This window comes from Misgurnus anguillicaudatus, chromosome 8 (genome assembly GCF_027580225.2).
Source record: "Misgurnus anguillicaudatus chromosome 8, ASM2758022v2, whole genome shotgun sequence".
NCBI classification, from domain to species: Eukaryota; Metazoa; Chordata; class Actinopteri; order Cypriniformes; family Cobitidae; genus Misgurnus; species Misgurnus anguillicaudatus.
Window position 1 is genome coordinate 4683127 of NC_073344.2, and position 26673 is coordinate 4709799.

The following is a 26673-nucleotide window of genomic DNA, read 5'->3' on the forward strand; positions in this document are numbered from 1 at the left end:
TGCAATGACGGAGAACTTATTTATTCAACTTTTAGATATTCAATTTCAAAAAACTGACCTTTGTGACTGGTTTTGTGGTCACATATGTTAACCATATCATCTCCTCCACATAACAGTAACACTTGACTTTTGAGTATCTTCTCATGTAACAGCTGCTAAAGACAATAGTCAAGGTCTGGTGAAAACACTTTATCATTACTCTATATCATTTCACACACGTTTTAGCCCTCTAAAGCGTCGCCAGCACTGCAAAGCTCTAATTGTCACAGAAACATAACCGCTCTCTTTATAGCAGTGTGAGAGAGAGAGAGACGCAAAGACGGAAACCACCAGGCTGAAGTGACTGTGGCAGCATTCAGGTTCTCTTTTCACATCATGTGACTCAAACTGTCGACTGTCAGCAGATTATTCTCTCTCACTCTCAATCTACCGCTTTCTGTCTTTGCTTCCTTAAGTTTGTGCAAGGCTTCCTGTCCATTAACGTAACAGGGCATCTTCGCAGAGAGAGGAAGAGACTGTGCATATTACTCAGAATTACTCAAGAGTTCCTAAAGATTGACGCCATCATTTAAAAAGAAAACAAAGCAATTATCAAATTCAAGTGTGCATGCTGTTGTTGCTAAAAAACCTGAAAATATCATAAAGTGGTTTGCAGGTCTCCAAGACTAGTCAAGTTGGTGCTCAGTTGGTATAACTGGACAGCCAGCTTGTCTCCAAGTCTTGACAGTGCTTGATATGTATATAAAATTCTCTTATTCTCTAAACACTTTCATACACTTTGATATAACTTTACCTAAACCATACTTTTTAATAGGTCCTCCAAGCTAATAAACATTCAGTGGTGATGCATAACTGCACAAGTGTGTTCCAAAAGTCACTTCCTTCTTGAGCTCACTGCTTTGATCAAAAAGATGAATCCATAATCTACGTCACAACAGATCCATTCACCCTGTAAAAGTTTATCTACCTTTCTCTGTTTTGCATAATGGATTTTTGTAAAACAGTTCTATGGGTTATCCTGCATGTAGTTTAGGTTGGCAGGGTTAATCATTTATATGTAATCAAAGATCTCTCTGATGAGAGTTCTTACAATACCACATACACCTTTCTCACCTCTTTTGTGGTAAAAAAAAGTTGCAGCTGTGTGAAAATGAACCAGCCTGCTACATGGCCTTCTCGCTTGCTCACGCTCTCAGAGTTTTTAAACTGTGTGTGCAGAATGAGGAAGTTCACCCCTGTGTTTGTGGTGGCTTCCTTTTTGTAGCTTTCGCCCTTCTAACAGGAAGAGAGAGAAACAGCAAGCCCAGAGCCAGACAGAGCAGGAACAGCTATCAATTCTAACAACGCCATGAAGCAGACTTCGGGACTCTGAAGCGAACCTCATGTTCATCACCTCTTGAAATCTGCCGGGGTCAAATTTACCTGGGAGTCGAGGAAAAGTCTTTGGAAAGGATGTTTTCCCAACAGCCATGGTACCATGGCAATATCACTCGCTCTACAGCTGAGGACCTCCTATCCAAAGCAGGCAAGGATGGAAGCTTCCTTCTGCGTGACAGTGAATCTATACAGGGAGCGTACGCTCTCTGTGTACTGTGAGTATTATTCAAGGTGGAAGTACACATATACTAGTATTACATTTAAGATGAAATGTTTGGATGTTTGACTGTTTTTGAGTCGCGCGAAAAGAAAACATTTACTCAGCAGGAGGATTTGCATATACAAACAAGCTGATATTATATACAGCATATGAAATATGCATCGTGGCTCTGATCCTGGAAACAACTTTGGGTTGGATACAAATAAGCACAGTTGTTTTCAATAGCCTATATAAGTTGTTTATAGCCTATATTACTGCCTTCCCCATTCTAGCTTTGTCAATTGTATTACTGGATAAAATGATTTAGCTGATTTCGCATAAATGTTTTGTTATCATCTTCTGTATCAATATACAAAACAGAGCCCTATTTGTTTGCAAACTGATCTCAGGTTCCGTGTTACTCTATATATGTAATGCTATAATGTTCTCATGTAGTGAGTTTTGAAGTTTTTCCTGTTAAAATTGTATGTTCAAGAAAAAGATTAAAATTCCTTTGTGATTCCTTGCTAATGTGAATTAGTAACAAGCATTATTGACTATGGGAATGAGACATTGGAGCAAATTGTGAGATTGTGATCACTATGCTGCCATGCACACATAATGCATGATATTCATTTTACTATGAGCTATTTATACGTACATGTACATACACTTTTAGAGGTTGCTTTTACGCCTCGTAAAAAAGCAGAGAACAACAAAGTGATTCATTAGAAGGAGGCAATAATATGAGAAGAGCTTCAACAGTTAGAAAAATATATCTACTTAAAGAGAATAGGATAGTAGTTTTAAACTACTAATGTAGTGTTTTCCATAACTCTTTTACAGCTACCAGAATTGTGTGTATACCTACAGAATATTACCGAATGAAGAGAAAAAGTTATCAGTCCAGGTAAGAAACTATTTGACCTTTGGTGAGAAGATTCTTCACAGGGTCCTTTGCACCGAAGACTGTCCTCCTCACACAGACAGGTGTTAGCGTGTGCTCGGGGACTATTTTCAGATGTGCATTGGGCCACTTCTGCTAGTGACGTCAATAAGCATTATAACGTCTGGAAGGTTGTTTCTAAATTCAGTAGCGCTGTGTTTGTGGTTTATTTGAACTAGAATTAAATATTTGATTTGCTAGCATGGTAGCAGTGAAAGTACTGTATAAAGTATATTATTAATCTTTTGAATATAATTAAAAACTTAAGGTTAAGGCAAACAGTCAATTTTCTGTTCTTTTGCATCGTGATCACTTGACAAAACACTCTCTTACAATGAATAGTTGCACAGAACATCTGGCATCTTACAAGCCATTTACTATCTCATGCTTGGTAATGAATGTGTGACCTTGTGACAGTTGGCTGCCCAGCTGCTATAGAGTCGCAGGACGCTTGTATGAGTGTGTTGTCTCTCAAGCTATTCTGTCTCTTTTCATTAAAGCAAGCATTGGTCTATCTACCAGCGTGACCGTGCAGCTGCAAAACCAATTGGTGTATTTATTCGAGCTACAAAAGACTGCTACACTCGTGACAAAACCAAACAATGAAAGTGTGCATATGACCCGCCGCGGCGAAAAGCAAAATGGGTGACCTTTAACTATAATTTGCATTGTTGTTTTCTCGGTTGGGTGGTGCGTTTAGAAGTAACCTGTGCTCAAGGGACGTGGGTAAACTGTAGAGACTGTAGAGTCGAAGAATGTCCCTCAATGTCTCTACTACAGTTCTTCCTCTTTCAAGTGTACATTGCAGCACAAGCCTCAGTATTAAATTATCCATCAGCGTGGGTGTTAAGCAAGCCACAGGGTTCCTCTTGCAACCTGCCTTGAATGGAAAGTTTCAAAAAACTGTTCGTGTCATGTAATCAAATTAGATTTGATAAATTCAGTTAAATGACAGTTCGTGCTGGCCTTAAATCTTATGTTGATAAGCATGCGAGAGAGTGTGGGAGGTGTTTCTACGCTAAAATGATGTCTTTTGCCTATTGTCGGTCCGACATCTTGTGATTGGACCTTTAAAATGGGCGCCTGTGCTGCGCTGCTTAAAACGCTGACATTTTCTTTACATTGACTGCTCCATAACCAAATGCATAACTTGATGATCTTTAATTGGAATTTAACATTAGATAATATTTGTTGACCTATTTGTACTACATGTGCTACAGAATATATTTTATAGTAGATTGGGTGTGTGTGTGTAGTAGATCTATGTGCTTGCTCAGAGTATTTTATATTACTTATAACAACCTCCCCCCCAAAAAAAATGGCTTGGTCATAATAAACCTAATAAAAAACTACGGACATGGTAAATCCGTCGTGTTTCGGCAAACAAGCCTTCGTCAGGGAGTTCTGTAGTTTTTTATTAGGTTTATTATGACCAAGCCATATCAATAAAGGCTTTTTTACTTTTTTAAGAGAGTGCCTTGAAGTTTTTTTTGTTTGTTTGTTTGTTTGGTTTGTTATACTACTATTCTCCTATTCAAAGAGCACCTCGACCTCAGCATATTTTTTAGTCCGGGAAGCGCTCCTTTTTGATATTTGAGATTTTATATTACTTGTTTGATAAATCAGCTTGAATCTCAAAATATTTGCTGCATATAAGCTGCATCAGAACCTACTGGAAGTCAGATCAGGTGATTTAGGGCGCAGTCACACCAAAAGCGCTTTAAACGCTTGCAAACGCAAGGCGCGACGCACTGCCTTTTTTAAAAAAGAGCAGTGCGGCGCGGCTTTTCATAATGCTAAGCAACCACCGAGTCAGCTTTCTTGTCAATCAAATATTGAAGCGTGAGCGCTCTTTTGCTGTTAACTGTCATATTAGCAGAAACTTTAAAAAGAGGACGCTTGCTCTGACCTTGTTTGAGGGTGAGAGGTGCACAAACACGCAGGAGAGAGTGAGCGAGTGGAGTCCGGTTCTTCAAAGCAACTGTAAACTTCCCTCACCACAACGTAAGGCCCGCCTCTCCCCTCATTCGATTGGACAATGGAAGACGCGAATGACGTCAGGCGCTTCTCCGCTCTCAGCGCTCCTTCAAAAACACGTGCGCGGCAGGCGGCAGAAAACCGCAAGGCGCTCGGCGCGCATAAACAGCGCGTAAACGCGCCCTGCCCATAGAATATCATTCAAAAAAGGCGCCTGCAACTGCCATAAACGCTTTTGGTGTGACTGGCCCCTTAGAGCTTAAAGTGACTACAAAGTCCACTGAAAACAGTGGCTTATAAAACTTACAAGCTGCACATTTTTCAAGCAAACTATGCAATATACCACTGTTGGTTTTTGACAAGCAAAAAAGATACTTACTAGTACTGTAGTAGTAAAGTTTTTGGAGGGTAAGGTTGTGCACGTTTATGTAAATCTCATAAAATGCTATACACGACAATACAATCGAGGGCACCTGAGACTTGTTCATCTTCTCTTGTTACTTCTCTTTGTAGGCATCTGAGGGTGTGCCTATTCGGTTCTTCTCTGCACTGCCAGACCTGGTGGATGCATATTACAAGGAAAACATGGGTCTGGTCACACACCTTCAGTTTGCTGTGCCAAAGGAGGAGGAGCAAGAGGAGGAACCAGGTAAGGAAACTACCCTACTATATGGATCTTAACTTCTTGTTGTTGGAAACTTACAGGGGACATATCATGAAAATATGACTTTTTCCATGTTTAAGTGCTATAATTGGGTCCCTAGTGATTCAACCTAGTAAATGTGAAAAAGAATACCTCAGTAACTTAGTTTGGGTAAACCATTCTCTGCAAACATAGGTCAGTAAAATTTGGCTCCCCTTGTGATGTCAGAAGGAAATAATACTGTTCCTTAAAGGTACAGTGTGTAGATTTTAGCTGCGTCTAGCGGTGAGACTGAACGGCACAGTCCAAAACTCACCCCTTCCTTTTGCAACGCATAGAGAAGCCACGGTAGCCACCACAGGACAAACATGTCATCGTCTGAGACAACGTAGTGGCGAAACGCGCTCTGCAGTTTGTCTGTTTAGGGCTATAAGGTGTACATGAGGGTGCAAAATGGCAACTTCCATGTAAGGCGACGCGCAGTGTATGTAGATAAAAAACAGCTCATTTTAAGGTAATAAAAACAATACAGTTTATTATATTTTCAACATTTGAAGTTATCAAAACTTCTGATAAAAGTTGTCTTAAAACCAATTCCCAATACACATTCTTGTCTTTGGTGAACTTTGATGAACTTTTCTGATCCACTTCAAATGTTGACCAGTGTATAAGGTCTTTATACACCACTAATAATAGAGTTATGTTTATTATATTTCATTTTTTTTCAAGAGATCCTTTTAAAAGTTACACATTGCACCTTTAATCTGCACTCATATCACAAACCACGGCATTGCCTTTTAGTGCAGAGATCAACTCATTTGCATTTTAAAGGACACACCCAAAAACAGCACATTTTTGATCACACCTACAAAGTGGCAATTTTAACATGTTATAATATTATCTACGGGGTATTTTGAACTAGAACTTCACATACATACACTGGGGACACCAAAGATTTATTTAACATCTTAAAAAAGTCTTGTAAAATGTCCCTTTTAAATGAACAATGGGCATGTGCATACAGTGTGTTTTAAGGTATGAGAGCACTAATACAATGCTTATTTGTCTACTGTTTTCTTATAATTCCTTATAAACTGTTTTGTGAAAATAAACATTTGAGTGAAAAATTAAGTATGCTTTGCCAGGCTGTAAGTTTGACTGTGTGGGTATGCTCACATACGTGTAAAAAAACAAAGTAATTAAATAAAATAGGAAAAGGATCTTACTGTACTTATGTGTAGTATATAACAGTGTAACTTATTAAGTAATACTGCATCTTTAAAATACACTCTTTGGTCAAAAGCTGTTGGTTGGGTTTAAATAGCTCTTTTGACATTTTATTCACAGAGCCGGTTAGTTTGCCTCCCCAGCTGCCACCCAGAAACTTCCCATGTAATGATGGAAAGGATAGTTATCCTTGTGACCCATGCAGAGGAACAGAGAGAGCAGTAGAGCCTGCCCACCTCTCCATTTCAGACACCTATATCCAGCGCCTGCAGCTAATCGACATATCAAAGTACAATGACATTCATCTGTCACACTCTAACATAACTTCTTGTTTATAATTGCAAAGAGATATTGTACTGATTTAATTAACTATAATTCTCTCTAAACATGCAAGCTGCTTTAAAACAATGTGCACTGTAAAGAGCACGATACAAATACATTTTAAAGGGGCAATGAATCTGTCGATTTTATTGTTTTATACTGTTGTCTGAGGTCTACTTATGATGTTCGCGTGGTTTTTACATTCAAAAACATCAAAAGCAATAAGCAATAGGCTATATTGTAACATGGATTAGTGACTCTCTGGAGAAATGGTTTGTTTAAAGGGGCGGGCCGCATTGAAGACCTGGAGGTAAACGCCCACTGCTATGATTGGATAGCTTCATTCCCCGTCATTACATGTGGGGAAATGTTTTAAAAAACATTAATGTGTAAAAATAGCAGCTGAACACATATATGTTTACGCCACAAAGGATTCTGGGTGCTAAAGCTGATACACATGAATGACAAAAACGAATAGTAAAGTAGAAACAAAACTTTAAACTCGACATGACTAAATTATCGTATGCAACACAGTAAAGACGCATTAGAATCTAAACCGCGGCTGAAAAGTCCTTATCAATAACTTTGTATATTTCAACTGTGCTTGTGAGGTTGCTCTTACATACACATAACGTTACATACCACAGTTATACGATAAAAAAGCTTTCTGGAGTTTTGGACCTTTCAAACGCAACTTGCCTTAATTATCGTATACAACACAGTAAGCGGGCATCAGAATATAAATTGCGGCTGGTAAGTCCTTCCTTATCATTAACTTTGTTTTTTTCTACCATTATATTACAGTCGTATTGTTAAAAGTTGCACCTTTATTAATCGTTTAATGTTTTTAGTAAATTAAAACAGTCAAACATACGTGTTTAGACACGTATGTTACGACAGGACATATCAAGCGATCTCTTAAGCAATAGTGAAACGCAGTAACGTTAGCTTAAAAAAGTAAAATGTTTTACTTACTCTGTATCCTGCTGTGTGATTTTTGTCAGATCCAATATTAGTGGTGCTTTTAATCACAAAAATCTCTGCAAATCCAGCATCGACTTGTGGCTTTTTTGAATGAATCCGCGATACACAAAGTAAAAAAACACTCTCCACGCGAGCTGGACCTTCTTTAAAAACAAACTTTAACCACGCATTCCTAATGTTATGTTCCGAGCCTCCGAGTTAAGGTATACAGCATCTGTGTTGTTCCCAGACGGTTCTTCCACAACCGAACACTCCATGGATACTCATAACAGATCACCGCGTCAAAATAAAAGTCTCTCTTTTAAAAATGTATTTAAAAGTCATTTTGGTTATATTTGGTAATCTTTAAAGACATGTTTACTGATTGTTGAGACACTGCATGGTTTGCTTTGCCCCTTGCCCACACGTGTCACGCAAAGCTGTGGGCGGGGCTACAAAAGTAGTCGTTATATTTTGAGTTTGGGGAGGTGTTTAAATTCTAATCTGATGTCATATTTCAGCACATTCGTGAATTGATTATTTTAATGGCTTGGTGCCAAAAACTCATATTTCAGTAAAGAGGACGTTTTCGTTTGCAGGATGCAGGATGTTCATTTAAGTATGACACCTCTTATATAACAGAATATCAAGTTAAAGTTCATTTTTTGGATCACTGCCCATTTAAATGAATGTTGTACATATATCAGTGCCATTAAAAGAATTTGAGGACACAGGACAAAATTATAAGGGTTGGCTTTTATAATGTGTAAAGATTTATTTAGACACTTGCTTCTGGTTGTTCCCCGACAATGACACTGACATTGCATATAACATTGTTTGTTATACATAGCATTGTTCTGGTAGGTTAATAATGGTGTTTTATATCAAATCTCCCTGAAGACCATCAGAAGTCCATCCAGGAATATTTCCGTACATCTGTGTGTCTGGATGCAGAGCAGGTGCAGAATGGAAACCCTACTCTGCCTCACTTTAAAAAGCTCACACTAAGTATCTGCAAAAACCTGAACAGGTCAGAAAAAGAACATGACTGGATGTATAATCAAAAAATGGATGTTATTGCTTTGGTATCACAATTTTAAGGATTGTACAAATACAAATGAATATTGATGCTTTTAATAGTGAAGTTTCCCGCATACTTCCGAGTATCGAGGCATTGCAGAAGCTTCTGGAACAGCCTTCATCTCCTGGATCTGGGAGACAAAGAAATCAAGTATGAATTACAACCAATTAAAGCAACTATGAGACGAATTGTGTGTGCCATGTTATGAAAACCTGCTGTTATGTCATTGTATATTTATCAAACTTATATCTGGTGTTTATTTATCTGTTACAGTTTTCTGGTGATGCAAATCAGTCTGTGGCTTTCAGACTTGAGCAGCTGACTAACCTTTTATATTCAGTAGAAGAAAAGGTATAACTCCTGTATTTATGCTTCATCACACCATGACACAAGGCAGAAAGAAACTTCCTATTGCAGATTGCAGTTTTTTTATAGACTAACCCCCTGTTATTCACAGACTAAGAATGCTGTGTTTGAATCTGTTGGATTTGATGGAGGACACAGAAAGTCACTAATACCTCCTGTGATGTTTGAAGTAAGAATTCAGTTCAACAGTAAATAAATGCAATGTGGGCGTTGCAAGATATTAATGATATTCATTATTTAACTATTGTTGTAGTAGCATATATTACTAAAACATATGCATGCGCAAAGTGGGTGCCAATTATCTTTCTGCTACAGTGTATGTTGCCTTTATCCAAATTTACTGTAATGAAAGCAAACATTTTTGCTGTTGCTCTTCTCTCCAAAACAAAATGCAAATTAGAGTGAGACATGTTTGCCTACATGTGAGAATTTTAATGCAATGACATTTAGGTGGTATGCAGTCTAGCTTGGCAAAGAGGATCTTTGTAACACATTCTATGCATAACAAAGCAATAAAGAAATGCAACAGAAAAACGAATGCAAAACATTTATTTGTTTGTTTTATTGGTATTTTCTGTGTTAACAGGTCAAATCTGAGTCCATCGGCATTTCAAATAAAATGTACCTCAAGGTAGATGTGGAAGGTGGGAAGCTTTACTTCAAAAAGTCCAAAGATGGACCCGAGGACAAATATTATGTGCACAATAAAAGTATGCCACCTTGTCAAAACATACCCATATATGGACCCATATTACACAATAGTTATCAATCAGTAATATACTTTTCAATCTCTAGTCTTGCAGTTGGTGAAGTCACAGAATATGCAAAACAGACTAGTATTGATGGTGGAAACAGACAAGGAAAAAGTCCAGCGCAAAGACTATGTCTTTGATGACACAAAGGTGAACATCCTATTTATATTGATCTTATTTTATATAGCATTCATCATGTTGCTTTACATGGAAAAAAATACAGGAAAAATATTACATGTATATTTATTTAGATGTATAAGCTATACCTAATGTTTTACAGAAATATACACATACATACAGTATATGAAAATAGACATATGTATAGCTCATTTAAGATTGCCCTGTCATATCACTAGTAGCAAGTTTCGCATTCTTGGGGTCATACATGGAAAAGCATGCACAATAATGTATTGTTTCCATGTTCTTCTATTTGTGTTAATGGTTTCTTGTGTAAATGTGTCGCATGTAGAAAAGAGAAGGCTTCTGTCAACTTCTGCAGCAGATGAAAAATAAACACTCTGATAAGCCGGAGCCGGATATGATCACAATCTTTGTTGGCACCTGGAACATGGGTATGACCATCTATAGCTGTTGGTTTTTAGGGTTTTAATCAGTTTAAATCAGGCTTTAGTTCTTTATTAACGCATATAATACAATATACAACTTACATGCGCACTGCATCGTTTTTGTTTATGTTTTGCTGGTGGACACAACAGTTGACTTGTAGATTGTCATCTATGGTCATCTGTGTCATCTAATATCCTACCCTAATGAAAAATGTACTTAAAAATCGTTATACAGTAACAGAATAGAGTAATATTCGCAAAATCATATGGTCTCAACATTAAAACCTTCACTTAGGAGCCGTCAACCATCTTTAATTCATGTAGTCCTTTAAAGGTGCCATAGAATGTAAAACTGCATTGGCATAGATCAGTGTTTCCCACACATTTAACACACCTGATTCAACTCATCAGCTTGTTAGGGAGATATGTAAATTCATTCTGGAAGGACGCTGATCTAAAACTTTCTGGTAGGGAGTACTCAAGGACTGGGAAGCACTGGCATAGATGAATAATAATAGTTCTTTACATGTTAATGACATATCGTGAGCTCCAAATACTATGGCCAATGTCAACATTACACCAACTGTGACCTTACAGTTAGGATGTATGCCCCCAACATTAAATTACAAACAAATGTGGCCTGTCGCAGCAGTGCATATATGGTTTTGTATACAGTGTATTTGAGCCATTTGTCAAAATGATAGCTAATCTCCTAATTACATATTCATTTATAACTCTTATGCCCTGGGAACATACATGGTATGTTTATTAATAGTTTGTTAATTTACAGCAGGTAGCCTACTTTTAACACAAAACGTTATCCCCTTCATATTAATCTTGTGACAAACTAAACTAACATAGATTCTATAAGAAGTGGTCTTGCAGGGTCAACATCAAAACATAAATTAAAACACACTTACAGTATGTGAATCAGAAGCGCCAAAATGTCCTAGTAAAGTTGAAAATGTATGCGTTTTAGGCAGGTCTGGATTTGCAATCTCTTTAGAATTGAGACCAAACTTTGTAACTACGCCGATACAAACAGCTAAGTAACTGACTATATAAAAAACAAACACTCAATTGTATTATTTGACCCTCTTAAACGTGTACTGAATGTGCTGGGGATCTGTGATTGGATAAAAGGTGTCGTGATCAGCACTGCTGCTGCTTGTGGCTCTGCAAGGACTGACAGTGGATGACATCAAAGAGCCGCGAGAGCATTTCGATAGTGGATCTAACACTCCCTGGTTAGATCAAGCGTAGCAGTCAAAAAACGGGACGCACGGGACAAATAAATTAGGCTTAAAATACGGGACGTCCCGGCTAAAAGTTTTTTTTTTTCGGCTAAAAGTTGAGTTTGCATTATACTGTATGCTAGTTAATGTTATATGCTAGCATTTCTAGTTTTACAGTTGACGTTACAGTTATGTTTTGCAGGTCCATATTGAAAAAACACAAACTTACCACTTAGAAACGTTAATTTCCAATCTCCGAATAATTGATTATTATAATTGATAAACAACCAATCACAGCAGAGCTCAACATTATTATTCATGACCCTTTCTAAAAAGGTAATATTAGACCATTTAATTCTAGGGACAAATTCTATGATCAATAAACATGTGGGTGATTTTCAGGAAATCCTGATTTAGAAGGTGTCCAGCATCAGAATTTTTTAAAAGCCCTTGAAGCCAATTTTTTTGCACATATAATATTAAGGTCTGAACTTACTATAAGCATTATTTTTAGAGGATTTAAAAAATATGATATTGTAATATGATATTACATAAAATATATGCATTTACAAACTCATGTTTTGGTAATGAAAATTAAAAAGTTGTCTAGGTACTATGACAAACAAAATTTCAACTTTTATCTGAAGAGAAAAAAAATAAGAACTGCTTAACTGGTAGCCATCTTCCAATATTTTTTTTTTAAATGTTAGTTCCTTGAGGGCTTAAACAATGATTGAAAATTGTTGCGGAGGATGAGAAAATTGGTTTGGACAAATTTATATTCCTTATTATTCTCTCTACATTTACCAATGATCACCAAATACCACATGTTTTGTTACTGTAAATGTTTATAGTATAACATGCACTGAAGCTTTTTATTTTTAGATTTTTTAATTATAAATTTTGGTAACGCTTTAGATTACAGCCCGGAAGTACTGCATAAGTACAGCGAATTTACAGCGTATGTTTCTGTAATTATAGTATAATTATGAAGTATGTACGTGTAATTATAAGGGAACATTTTATAATATTTGGGGAATAAAGGGGTAACAACCAGGAAAAATACAAATAATATATGCAGTAAAGTATTTTATAACTAAGGGCTAACTATTTTAATATTACATGGTATGTATGACTTATATGCTAAAAACGTGCGAAATTACAAATTATTTATACAGTAAGTAATTCATAACTTCGGAGTAACTATTCAAATATTAGGCCTACGTGATATGGCATAGGCTAAACATGCAAAACAATCTTATGTTTGAGAGTAATTTAGCGAGAACACACACATTCACTGAATTGGCTCGATCGCACTCCTCTCCACATATAGCTGGTGTGTGGTGATTGCACTGGTGTCATACATGGATTCTGCAAACTGTGGGTCTTCATTCAATCATAGTCATACACCACATATATTTTTGGAATAATATGGTAGGCTATTAAAATATATTTAGGCATAGGCTAAGTATTTTTTTAACCACGGGGGGTACATATTTTATCATTTCATGATGCACGATGAAGGAGATTACTAAACAACAAAACTTTTCAGTTAATGTGTTTATGCTATTTATTAGTACGATACAATTTATTTAGAATTTTCAATAAAGGTTACTTACCTTAAGAAAGAAAAAGAGTACAGGAATTTGTTGGGTCATCAAGCAAAATTAAAAAAAAGGCAAGGCAACTACGGTGAAAAAAAAGCAAGCAAAACTAGAACTATTTCCTGTAGTTACTGTGTAAAAATACCATTGTTTTGTGTTGTTACAGTCTAAGTCAAATTTTTTAACCCCTTGTTTCACGTAGTTACAGAGTAAGTACAGCATCTGCGGGCTGTAAATTAAAGTGGCACTTGTTACCCCCTTGTTTCACATAGTTACAGAGTAAATATAACATCTGTGGGCTGTAAATTAATGTGGCGCTTGTTACCACTTTGTTACCAAAATATTATAAATTGTTCCCTTAAAATGACACGTATGTACTTTATAAGTACACTATAACTACATAAATGTATGCTGTAAATTTGCTGTACTTACGCAGTACTTTACTGCATATATTATTTGTATTTTTCCTGGTTGATACCCCTTTATTCCCCAAATATTATAAATTGTTCCTTATAATTACACGTATGTACTTCATAAGTAAACTTAATTACATAATAATTACAGAAACATACGCTGTAAATTCGCTGTACTTACACAGTACTTTCCGGGCTGTAATCTAAAGCGTTACCTAAATTTTCCATGTCAAAGAACCCAAATCCATTCATGGACACATTGCGGTAAGTGTCCCCTTAAATGTGGAAAAAACAACAAAATTGGTTTGTACGATGTCATTTGAAATCATGTGCAAAATAGTACACGAAAAGATGTTTGTAACTGTATGCTTCTTATTTTGATAACATTTACTTTTATTATCAAAATGTTTCATGACACCTCATAAGTCTAATTTTGCGAGAATAACCCATGTGAATTTTTTGGCACTTAATAAACCCACATACCTTTTGTGTAGATTTCGAAGAACAATGTGTGATGGATGACATTTACAGCACTTAGAGGTAAAATAAACCATTTCTGTCATGTTTAATGCAGGAAATGCAAGTCCACCACAAAACATCACTTCCTGGCTCCAGTCGAAGGGTCAGGGGAAAACCCGTGATGACACAGCCAATAAAATCCCACATGATATCTATGTAATTGGGACACAGGAGGACCCGCTGGGGGAGAAAGATTGGATAGACACAGTTAGAGGAGCCCTTAGAGATATAACCAACATTAGCTATAAACATGTAAGTCACTCATTATTCCATAAACTGCATGTAGAAATTGCATGTCTCTGTCAATGAATGTGTACAACCATATAAGCTTAATAATTACAAGCCATTTGCTTGCTTTTGAACATATAGCAAGTCAGACCCTGTGGAGTATTAGAATTGTGGTTTTAGCCAAGCCAGAACATGAGAACCGCATCTCGCACATCTTCTCTGACAGTGTTAAGACCGGCATAGCTAATGCTCTAGGTCTGTTTACCCATTTCCTTTTTAAAATACACAACGTCAATAGCTAAGGAAAAAATCACCTTTCTATGTAACATGCATATTGCTTGTGTGTTTATAGGGAACAAAGGTGCAGTGGGGGTCTCTTTCATGTTTAATAGAACCTCGTTTGGGTTTGTCAACAGTCACCTGACCTCAGGAAGTGAAAAGAAATTAAGGTAAACCGCAACCCCTATTCACTCATTTAAAAATGGGTCTATACACAAATAATAATAGTGCAGCTATTAACACATTCATTATTTAATGATTGTGCTTTTTCTAGACGAAACCAAAACTACATCAATATTCTGCGTTTTCTGAATCTGGGAGATAAGAAGCTTAATCGTTTTGACATTACGCATCGCTTCACACACCTCTTCTGGTTGGGGGATCTAAATTATAGGGTTGACTTTTCACCACAGGTAGGCTGACTTTGTGCATTAGTTATATATATATATTATTTTGCATGTAAAGATGGAATTTATTTCTAATATATAAAAAAATACTCTTTATACTGAAAACTCTGTGTAAAAAAACTGTGTAAGTCTGTATATAACTGTATAAATACACAGTCAGAACAAATTGTCCCAAGCAGTCACTGGGGCAGTACCCATTTACTAGGGATGCACCGATATGGAAATTTTGGCCAATACTGATAACTCTTTATATTTGGGGGCCTATAACCGATATATATATATAGGCCAATAAATATTCATATTAATTTCACAATGAAAAACTCCCAGACCGCGGACATCTTGTCTTTACGCTAGACTAGCATACTCTTCTTAAGCCCGCAACATGTGTCATCTTCGTGCTATGTCACAGAAAGCACCAATCAAAACTCCAAAACAAAACAAATCAAAACAAAAATAAGCAGTTATCGGCCGATAACGATATGTTGGCCGATATATCGTGCATCCCTACCATTTACACAGTGGCGAAGCCAAAAATGTTCAAGTGGGTGGGCCTTTATAAAACAGGGTGGGCAAAGCACAGAATATACATAAACTGGGGGCGTGCACAACAAAGTGTTTACGCCCGTGGCCGGCGTATGCTTTTTTCCCAATGGAAGCGCAGCTTTTTTTCAAAACAGCCAGCAGCTGTCCGTTTGTTCCGCGCTGTGGTTGAAAAATATTCAACTTTGGGTGAAACGCTAAGCTCGTCAATGTAAGTTCTCACACGGCCATCCAATCACAGTGGACGAAGGGTGGGACAAATATCACAACAACCAACCGGCTCGCAGCTCAAGTATCACAGCAACCAAAGCTCTTGGCTGAAAAAAATAGCTGGCATTCGGCGTCCTCCAGGCGTTTTCAGGCCGCGTTTTAAAGCTTTGGTGTGCACGCTACCTAAGCCAAGTTACCTTGATGACATGCAGGCAGCACAATGTTTCAAGGGGAAAATTATAAAACAACAAATAACCAACAGTAGCTTATCTACAGTATATGGGCAGGTGTGGCTGTGCCTGTTTTATACAGTCTATGGGCAGTTCCCCACCAAATTATTAATCCACTTGAAAACACAGAACTCACACTGAATTAGTAACGGAATTAGTTTTTACGTTATTTACGTTGCGTGAACGTAGATCCGCAAAATGCATGACGTGAAAGTGTCATAGGCTACGACAGATTCAACAGGTAGTGATTTTACTAAAGAACTCGTTTCAGAGATTGTTATTTAATGAGAAAATGGCCATCAAACAACATGGCGCAATACAAAATTGCATGTGTTGTCATTTAAGTGTAAATATTCCAACAACAGTAAATCATACAGCCTATGAAATGACACAAAGTCTGCCCCCCTAAATAGTTGACTGGAGTAATACTCCTGACTATAAACTGTAAATAATAATGACACCATTATAAACATTAAGAAAATGTCTAAACTCACCGTTACATGTCCTACTGTATTAGTCTGAGACGGCCGCTTCTGGTTAAAGATGGAGAAAGTCTCGATCATAATAAAAAAGTCCAATATCTTTGATCATAATATGTCCCTTCGCGCAAAGAAAAGCAGAAATACATTTCTCAGACGAGCATTTATCATCGATGAGCATAACGTTATATGTTTTTATACAATATGTGGTGAAGAACAGTCTTTCAACACAGGATGAAGTCATTATCAAAGTAATAAGTGCTCGTTTCATTTTGTTGACGTTTGAAAAGATGTTCTCAGTAATAGTCTCTGTCTTCAAAAGTAAACAGACGACAGCAGATGTCATCGTGGAAAGGCTGTTAAACTCGATGATTTGCGACTCGCTATTTTCAAATTCAGTTTAATCGCGCGTAGGCAGAACTAACAATGACTGACGAATCATATTCAACGTTTCATGTTGACAAGCGTGTGCACCTATAGGGTAAAAGAAAACTGCGAAACTGCCCGAACATGCAAACTTGCAATTTTATATTTTAATTATATTTATAATTTTATTACATATATGAAATTATAGTGTGATAAGACGTCTATTCGTAGTACTATTATTTATTTTTGTTAAATTATTTACAATTATTTATTTATTTATGGCCTTCTGATTGGGTGGGCCACAACTCAAAGTGGCCCACTCGTAGCTTCGCCACTGCATTTACAGGTTCCTAATATCGCATTTAGGTACAGATATGTATACAGTTAGTTCCAGTATGTACTTTTAAAGTACCATTGCACCATCTTTGGTACCACTATGTACTCTTTGGTACTAATATGAACCCCTTTGTTGCAAAGGTGTACTTTCTTAGAGGGTTCCACCCAGGGCCAGTTCTAGATATTTGGAGGCCCCAAAATTTACGTTGGAGGCCCCTCGCACCCCTCTTATCTAAGGGTCACAAAGTGTTAGAATAATTTAAGCACTACAGTTATCAACATTGTTTTTGTGCATTAATTTTCTTTTTTATCAAGTTAACAAATGGATTAAATTTATGTTCAAATTAAATTAGAAATTATGCAAAACCAAATGTGTTAAACATTTTAAGGCAGGTACAATTTGTTGTTGTTGTGGATGCAGTAATTTATTTAAAAACCCACCGTTTTTGGAATAACACAGGATAACAGTTTTGCTTTCTCCAAAGAATAAAATTAAAAAGACAACAGTACATTGCAAAAATAGCATCACAGGATTTCCCCTCTTACTGAACCAATATACAGAATACGGTTATCTATTATAGACTATTTATATTATGTATTGCAATACCTTATAAATACCTTAAATATCCATACAAATCAGCTGCTACTGGAAGTTCAACAGACAAACTCTAAGCAGAATAATTAAATTGTTGGATAATTTTTCAATAAATATGCATCATGTTTTCATGATCTGAAACTAAAATAAAGTGTAGAGGACTTACAAGATATACAGACAGTTTACTTTAGATACTTTAAAGGGGCCATGGCATGAAAATCTGACCTTTTTCATGTTTAAGTGCTATGATTGGGTCCCCAGTGCTTCTATCAACCTAGAAAATGTGAAAAAGATCAACTCAGTAACTTAGTTTTGGTAAACCATTCTCTACAAGCACATGAAAAAATAGGTTGTTGAAATGTGGCTCTCCTTATGATGTCATAAGGAGCTCTTATTATAATAATACCACCCCTTAATCTGCACTATCCAACCACAGCACTGCCAATTAGTGCAGAGAAAAGCAAAATTAAGTTTTAATTGCAACAAACCACCATCATTGTGATCAGTGTTTGAATTTCATCAGCCCATTTGCATTTTAGAAGACAAACCCAAAACGGCACATTTTTGCACACACCTACAAAGTGGCAATTTTAACATGCTATAATAAATTATTTATATGGTATTTTGAGCTAAAACTTCACATATGTGCTCTGGAGACACCAACGATTTATTTCACATCTTAAAAAAGTCTTGTGCCATGGCCCCTTTAATAACTCCAGTTGGGGCCCTGTTTACACGTACATGGTTATTTTTAAAAACTGAGAGATTTACCTTCGTTTGTGCCCCTCGTTTACACGAAAATGGAGAACTCGCCTCTGAAACCGATCGTTTCTAAAAACTCCGGCCAGAGTGGAGATCTTGAAAATCTTCGGTTGCACGGTTGCATGTAAACTGAGACAAACGGATGTTTAAGCAGGCAACGTCACAGAGTATGCGCCAGAGCTCGCACCTACGTCAAAAGTGTGACCTATGTTTATATGTGACTGCTACTCTGAACGCTTCCAAGATCACATTTATGTTCGTGCAAACTCGTTTCGTGTGTTCGTATTTGCAAATACAGCTGCTCGTCTCCATTATGTCGGAGGTCAGCAATTTTACTCGTGTTTGACTTCATGCGGCGCTGCAAGAACCGACAGACGGATGATGTCAAAGTACTGCGAGAGCGATTCGAAATTAGACCTCTACGTGTTATTCCTCAACTCGCTCTCCCGATACTTTGACGTCATCAATCACCTACTGCAACAACTCCTCCCTCCAACATGAAGAACCAGTTCGCGTCACCACCAGCGCTGCCGGTGATTGGCTTATGTGGGCTTGAGCTTCTCTTGATGGCATATATGCACGGGTACGTGTAAATAAACACTTTTCTGAAAACTGACATGTGTGCACGATATTATTTTTGAAACCGGAGAGGTTGAAATGTCCGTTTATGAAAATAGCTGCCCACGTGTAAACATAGCCTTAGTTTGCTGTTTGACTTTAAATACTAACTTTTTAGTCAGCACCCCATGCGATGCTATCATGCACACACATTCAAAGTATCTAAACAGAGTCAACAACAATGCTCAAGTGTGATCTGTCCTGAAATGACGTTGATACACAGAACAAAGCCAAGGTTATTTTTACAATACATTGCAATTATTTCAAAATACCTTACATAGTTTTCGCATGCTGTTTTCACTAAGCAGGATACAAAGAATGTGATAGCCGCTTTCAGCGTCACTTAAAGTCAGTCAGCTGCAGAGTTTTTAATGTTGTTCATTATTGGTTAGGCTTTTTCAACTTCATGCGGCGCTGCAAGAACCGACATCAAAGTGCAGCGAGAGGGATTTGAGAAATCATACAGAGGAGTCTGCTTATCAATCGTTCTCGCTGTACATTGATGTCATCCGCCTACGGTTATTGCGTAGCCGCATAAAGTCAAACTCAACTTATAACTTTGTCTATTGCTGTGGACTAGCGCACATGGATTTAGCGGTTGTGGAGGCCCCCCTCCTAGCCTGAGGCCCTAGGCATTTGCCTACTCTGCCTATAGGTAGTGCCGCCCCTGGTTCTGCCCCAGTGACTTCAAGGGTCACTTTTTGGACCCTATGTTCTGACAGTTTATGTGATCCTGTCTGTAAACATCACAGTTTGATTTCAGTTCAATTTCAGTCTTTGACATGGCCTTACTCAGTCAATATTAAATATTTTAAGGTTATTTTTATACAGACTGTTCTTTACAATATGTGGGATGATATTATGTATAAAACAGTAAATCACAAAAAAAAGTTATCTATAACTTTTGGGTTTGTCCAAATTTGACCCATTGGTTGAAACAACCCATAATTTTAAAGTGCAATTACAGGCTAAATCTATATACATTCGTATCAGTTCACCTAAACGTTTTATGTTGATCCAAAAGGCCAAAAACTGTCTTAACTTTGCCATTACTGAGAGATTTTAGATAAATCTTGAGAGGAAAAGACAGAACTTCTATGCAATTGTTTGCTTTTTGCAGGAAGCAGAGAACATTGTGATGAAGATTAAACAGCAGCAGTATCAGGAACTGCTTGCCAAAGACCAGCTAAGCATAGAGAAGAAAGAGGAAAAGGTCTTTATTGACTATGGTGAGAGCCCCCTCTCTTTCACTACATTTACACTGCAAAGACACAGAATAAGTTTACACAAATCATGAGGTAAATGTCTATTTCACCCACACTGGAATGGTTTGGTATTTTGGTATATACGTTTCTTTAGCAAAATGTATTCCAACCAGAATTCCATGACAACTACAATCTCCAAACATGTTTCCTTTGCTCAAAATGAGTAGAGCTTTAACTTGTCTCTGCACAGGAGGGATAGGAGATTTTAACATCAAAAACAAACTAACTAACAAACAACAACAACACAAAGATTACACATGTTGTTTAGACACTTATGATTTTTTGATAAAACATTTGTGTTAGCATTGCCTTTTCAATTGGGTTCTTCCATCCTACTTAACCTTAAACCCCGGCAATATAAGCAAGAATTGGCTAGAAACATTACTCAATGAACACTATATATAAGGTCAATTGACCCTTCGCTAAGCCGCAAGAGCCACGATCGGATTGGCCTACTCAGGGGTAGGTCGTCTATTAACAAAATGCTAAAATATTTTCAGTCAGCCACTGCCTTGCCTTTAATAATCTTATTTTACGTTTTAAAATATGCATTATGAACAAAGAACCATCATTATTTGCAAGCAATGATGTACTGAGTTAGCTAGCCTGCTAACATTAGCGTGCTCTTACATTGGAGCAAACGTATGTGTTTTTGTTAATCCTGTCGATATTTAATTGTGAATTTCACACTGCTTGATCCATGTCAGACATTTCTCCACTTTGGTTTAAGTTTCCACCACCCCGTCCAAACTCTTAGGATACCGGTTATCAGATTTACACAATCCATATTCAAAACGCTTCGGCATTTTAATCCTCGCTTGAAAGCTTGACAGACCCCCCATGCCTAGTTACAGTTGCGAAAACCACAATTGGCCTGTGGTGGTTTTCGGGTGTGGCTTGGCGAAGGGTCAATGACCCTCAAATACAAAGCGTTTCTCAGCAGGAAATAAAGGCAAATCAACTTTTTGAGGGCCTAAAATTATTATATTTGTTTTTGTTTACAGAGGAAGAGGAGATTACATTTGCTCCCACTTATCGTTTCGAGAGGGACACACGAGAGAAATATGCCTACACCAAGGCCAAGGCCACGGGGGTACACTGTGAATCTTTTTAACCTGCCAGCTTTTTTGGAGCAATTAAATGCCTAAACAATATCTCCTTCTGGACAGTTATGTGTTACATAAAGAAATATCTGTTTTATAAATAATGGAATATATGTATATATTTTTTTACAACAGACAAAATACAACCTACCTTCTTGGTGCGACCGTGTGCTTCGTAAATCGTATCCTATGGTGCACGTGGTTTGTAACTCATACGGTAAGTGCATTGACGCTATAAAAATATTTTTTATGTTATATTATATAAAATATTCTATTCTAACTTCAATTGGTTATTTTCTCTCACTTTAAGCGAAAAATTTAAGGTAAAAGAAACTTTAAAAGATTACTTCAGTTGGTAACACCTAAAGTATTTAATTATTTTAAACTTACATTTTTTACTTAAAGTTAAAGTTGAAAAAAACTTCACATTTTGAGGTTTTACCAACTGAAGTAAGTTGATCCAACTTTTTACAGTGCTATAAACTTTGAGGATTTAGCCAAATTTCATTGCAAGGATAATATTGCATTATGTAGCTTATTAACAGTGTAATTTATCTTTATTTAGGATGCTCCAATGATATCATGACAAGTGACCATTCCCCTGTATTCGCTACGTTTGATGTTGGTGTGACTTCACAGTTTGTTTCAAAGAATGGTATGACATCCCTTTGTCAATAAACTCTGACAATGAATGAACTCAGTGTTGCTTTACACAGGGATTGTTTGACTGTTTAACATATTGGACGCAGTAATTACATACTTTAACAGAATTAAATTGTTAAATGTTTAATGTGGTAAAAAATACTCAAAAGAATTAATTGATGTGTCTTTCAGCAAAACTGAAAAATGTAACAGACCAGCAGTCTTTTGCCTTGAGCTGTTACACTAACTGTATTGCTCTATTTTATTTCTTTCAGATCTGTCAAAGGAGCCTGAGGGTGCAATAAAATTCATGAATTGTGTGGCTGTTCTATATACTAAATCAAAGACCAAGTTCTTTATGGAGTTTCACTCAAGCTGCTTGGAGAGTAAGGAGTTATGTCTATTAAACTTTCATTTATAAATTATCCAAAATAACCCATTCACATAGATATATTTGTTTTCAGTTTTCTTTGGAAGGTGACATACATAATTTGAAAAGAGAACAGTGAAATGTGTTACTAATACCAGTCTTTTAAGGAAGTCTCGTCAATGCGCTGACATGTTTGCAATGCCTCCAGGTCTTATTTAAAGCAAGACTTGTCATATGCATGCGAGTTCGCTGTTTGAATGGTAACAGAGCCCCGGATAATGTCATTCTTTAACTGTTGACAATTCGCTATTTTTACTGGAAGATGGGATTTTCCGTCGAGACTTAATATAATTTTTAAGTTTAATCAACTCGGATTTACAAGTCATTTTAACTTACTATCCTTTATCTTCACTAGTGATGAGTTGCTACAACTTATTAAATGAAGTTGACTTATTTCAACTATTTTATAAGTTATAACAACTCATCTCTGGTCAAAATGGGTAATATTTAGTTAAAATGACTTGTAAATTTGAGTAGCAGTGACGCATCTTGTTCAAATGGAATATCTTTGCTAATGCAAAATAAAACATTAAATATTTCATCCAAATCCTTCAATTCTAGAGTTTGTAAAGAGTGCTGAAGGAGAAAATCAAGAGAGCACAGAAGGCTCAATAAAAGTACGCTTTGGAGCACAAGTTGAGGTAAAACATTATTTACTACCACATTATGAGGAAAACAGAATATAATAAGATTGTAAACACACTACAAGTGGGCATGTGTAGTTAAACTCCCCCTTTGTTAAACCTTTTTTACAGCTCACACCCATTATTGCTGACCCAGAATACCTTCTGGATCAGCACATCCTTATCTGCATTAAATCTACAGATTGTGATGAGTCATATGGTAAATTTTCTTCAAATTCACTGCTGTTTACTGCTGCCCTATTTGAAAATAGAAAATGACTGCTTTTGTGATTTTTACAAGAAACATAGTAAACAGATTTATTATCATTCCTAAAACTCATGCATTCTGTTGCAAAATATAGATCAAGATGCATTTATTAAAATGTTAGTTACCTTTTCTCTCTGAAAATGTGTCTATAAATGTTTCTAATAATAATAATCAACATTTCGATCTATATGTGCAAATAAAAATGTTCAGTTCCGATGGATTTTCCAATGTTGTTTAGATGATCTCATATCAGATTTCATGCTGATTTCTAAAAACCACAACATTGTCTTAATCTGGTTATAGTAATCAGTTTAATAAGGCTTACCTGGAATATGACAATATTCTGAATTAATATTCAGCATGTAAACTGTAACTCTTGAATCTTTAGGTGTGGGCTGCGTGGCACTGCGTTCTGCTGAAAGCTCTTACAATGAGTTTTGTATCAAACTCACACATCATGGTGAACGCACAGGCAGGCTAACAGGTGGCATCCAACTCCACACATCTGAAGGCAAACAGACAGAGAAGTTATATGGTGAGTGCACAAGGTTACTAATGTTACAGGGTTAAGTGTGCTACGAATTAACCAACTATTAAATGAGTTCATAAGTACAAAAAGCCTTTCCATAAGCCTGGTTTTCTTTCCTCCAGATTTTATTAAAGTTGGTGATGATCCAGCAGCCGGTAAAGGCAAACCAGGCGATTACAAGTAAATCCTTCACATCTTTACTCCTGTTATAATTTGTGTTCGTTTTTAAATCTGTGATAATATATTTGTATTACCTTTTGAATAAAAAGGTTCATGTTTTTCTATAATATATATACAAAGAAATAACTTGGGCTTCATCATTCTTTGACAGATCTTCTTCTGCAGTCCTCGCCACTGATATTAGTAACCCCAGTTATATGGGCGTAGGCTACAAGAGCAACAACCAGTCAGAGAGGAGCTCCGGCAATATTACATCCCAGAGAACAGTGGCATCTTCAGTCAAAGACATGACACTTGGAAATCTTTCCCCAAAAAAGACTGCTTATGACCATTCTACATCTAGTCCTACCGGAAAAACATCTGGGCCAGTGTAAGTAAACATATATGTGGTATATTTATGTAAACTACATGACTCTAGATTGACCTCCTAAATCTACTTTTTATAGAACTGAGGATGGGCAACCTCCAGAGATGTTTGACAATCCCCTTTATGGCTCGAGGAGTGGATCAAGAGCAAACAAAGAGCACCTCACACCCCCAGATGCACTGTTTGCCTTTCCCAAAACAGACCTTGATGCTGATAGGCAACCTGTTCCAGTTCCAGTTCCTCGGATCCGTTCCTTCACCTGCTCAGAAACCAAACAGTCTTCATCCACCACAAACACCGTCAGCAGCAGTGGTCTACATTCACAAATCATCAATAAAAAGCCAGTTGTGCCTTGTCGCTCTGAAGGAGGCATATCTGTACCTGGCAGACCTCCGGTGCCTATGAAGTCTCGATCCGGTCAGCCACAAGAGCCTCAAATAAAGCCCAGAGACTACAGAGACAGCTCGGAGCTCCCATCCAAGATACGACCACCTGCTAGATCAGGCCAAACAAAAGATGGTATGATATCAATATACTTGTCAGTATTCTTCATCTGAAATACAGTGACCCTGTCTGTGAAATCCAGACTAAAGTCTCACAATCTGATGACAAGGTGGTTTCCCAGAACGGGATTAGTTTAAGACAGGACTAGGCCTTTTAACAAACATGGCTTACTAAAAACATTACATTTTGAGGCAAAACAAAGGGCACCAATATATTTTAAGATATGTCAGTGCAAGTCGTTTTCAGTTTGGACAGCTCTTACATTTATTTTAGTCTAGGACTAGTCTAATCCCTGTCCGGGACCCCCTCCCCATAAGATTAGGAGCATCAAAGTTTGATTTCAATCTTTGACATTGTCTTAGTCAATATTATAATGATATTTCATTATTTTTTTATTTAATGTGTTTCCTCAGTGCATCATGAGACAGCACAACCTCCGAAGATAAGTCGTCCTTTAAAGTGACCTCCCATTGATGGGTTATGGTGGAGACCTTTCAGGACTGATGTGATTTTAATGTCTGAAATTTGAGAAAAGGCCCAGTATAAAAGACAATACTTTTTGTATCTCAGAGTGGAAAACATAATACGTGTGTTTAAATAATTTGTGTATTTGTCTTTTATTTCATATTCATTTTTTCAAATAAAAAAGGTTGATAAACATTATTTCATTTCTCTCACAAAATACAAAAAGTTGGACAACATTTTTTAAAAAGAATAACTGTTACACTGTTTCTATATTTTCTTACTCATTCTTGTTTCTCAGAGCTAAATTGTGAAAAGGAAATAATGAAAATCTTAAAAAGCTCTATTTTCAAACAAGTACTTTTTCTCATCAACATTTGCAAAGCGTCTTTACTTCCCCTATTTTTGCAAATGCTGAAAAAAAATTTCTCCTTAAAATAAAATAGAGCTTTTATAGATGTTCACTGTTTCCTCATCACAGTCTGGAATACATTTCAGAAGAACTAAAAATTATATGTAAGATTAATATAAAAATAATATAGGAAAAATGTAATTGATTGTTTTAAATAAAACAAAGTAAAAAATAAAAAAGGGATTTTTTGTTAGTTTGTATTGTGTTGTTTATTATTTGAAAACAAACATATAATGAACAGATTGTACATTTTACTTTAATTTAAATGATTTTACAATAACTAATACTAGCATGTATTGGATTATAACCTCAAACACTGTCAGATTATTTTCCCTCTGCACATATGCCTGTTTGTCTATTTTGTTTAATCAGACAAAACTCATCTTGATTTTTTATCAGTTAAAAATTATCATGAATGTTATACAGTTTGAATGTGGTCACTGCATTATATTGTCCTGAATTCAGAGTTTTATCCAAAGGCTTTTAAGTTAATTTTTCATTTTGTATTATTTTAAGATTTTGCTGTAATCTTAAAATAAAAACAAGTACTAGAGGAATGGGCAAACGTGAATAACAGTTTATTGAAAGTGCATTGTTGCATGTGGAATCATATTTATGAAGATGTTGTTTTTATTTATTATTATTCTAA

General features: G+C 36.5%; 1 protein-coding gene and 1 long non-coding RNA gene across 2 annotated transcripts; one reads left to right on the top strand and one right to left on the bottom strand.

Moving 5' to 3' along the window:
* The first annotated feature begins 1265 nt into the window (after window positions 1-1265).
* inpp5d (inositol polyphosphate-5-phosphatase D) lies at window positions 1266-26558 on the top strand. The gene is made up of 27 exons (XM_073870153.1): window positions 1266-1592; window positions 2423-2486; window positions 5013-5148; window positions 6490-6650; window positions 8535-8683; window positions 8794-8884; window positions 9008-9085; window positions 9192-9269; window positions 9687-9810; window positions 9896-10002; window positions 10322-10424; window positions 14245-14445; window positions 14559-14672; window positions 14770-14866; window positions 14971-15109; window positions 20360-20468; window positions 21509-21597; window positions 21743-21824; window positions 22173-22262; window positions 22525-22635; window positions 23241-23320; window positions 23435-23522; window positions 23959-24105; window positions 24222-24279; window positions 24431-24649; window positions 24726-25165; window positions 25564-26558. Exons 1-27 carry the CDS (start codon window positions 1453-1455, stop codon window positions 25611-25613), a joined length of 3345 nt encoding a protein of 1114 aa, XP_073726254.1. The 5' UTR covers window positions 1266-1452; the 3' UTR covers window positions 25614-26558.
* LOC129450586 (uncharacterized) lies at window positions 8535-14294 on the bottom strand. Its single transcript, XR_012370704.1, has 3 exons — window positions 14154-14294; window positions 8811-8864; window positions 8535-8675 (listed from the first exon to the last, which is right to left on the bottom strand). It is a non-coding gene; the product is annotated as an uncharacterized lncRNA (long non-coding RNA).
* Window positions 26559-26673: the final 115 nt, after the last annotated feature.

Bases quoted from the DNA above. Each gene is read 5' to 3' on its own strand.
- inpp5d (XM_073870153.1), top strand. From the start codon at position 1,453: ATGTTTTCCCAACAGCCATGGTACCATGGCAATATCACTCGCTCTACA. The intron at 15,110-20,359 runs GTAGGCTGACTT...TGCTTTTTGCAG, and splicing joins GGGTTGACTTTTCACCACAG to GAAGCAGAGAACATTGTGAT. The intron at 22,636-23,240 runs GTAAGGAGTTAT...CTTCAATTCTAG, and splicing joins TCACTCAAGCTGCTTGGAGA to AGTTTGTAAAGAGTGCTGAA.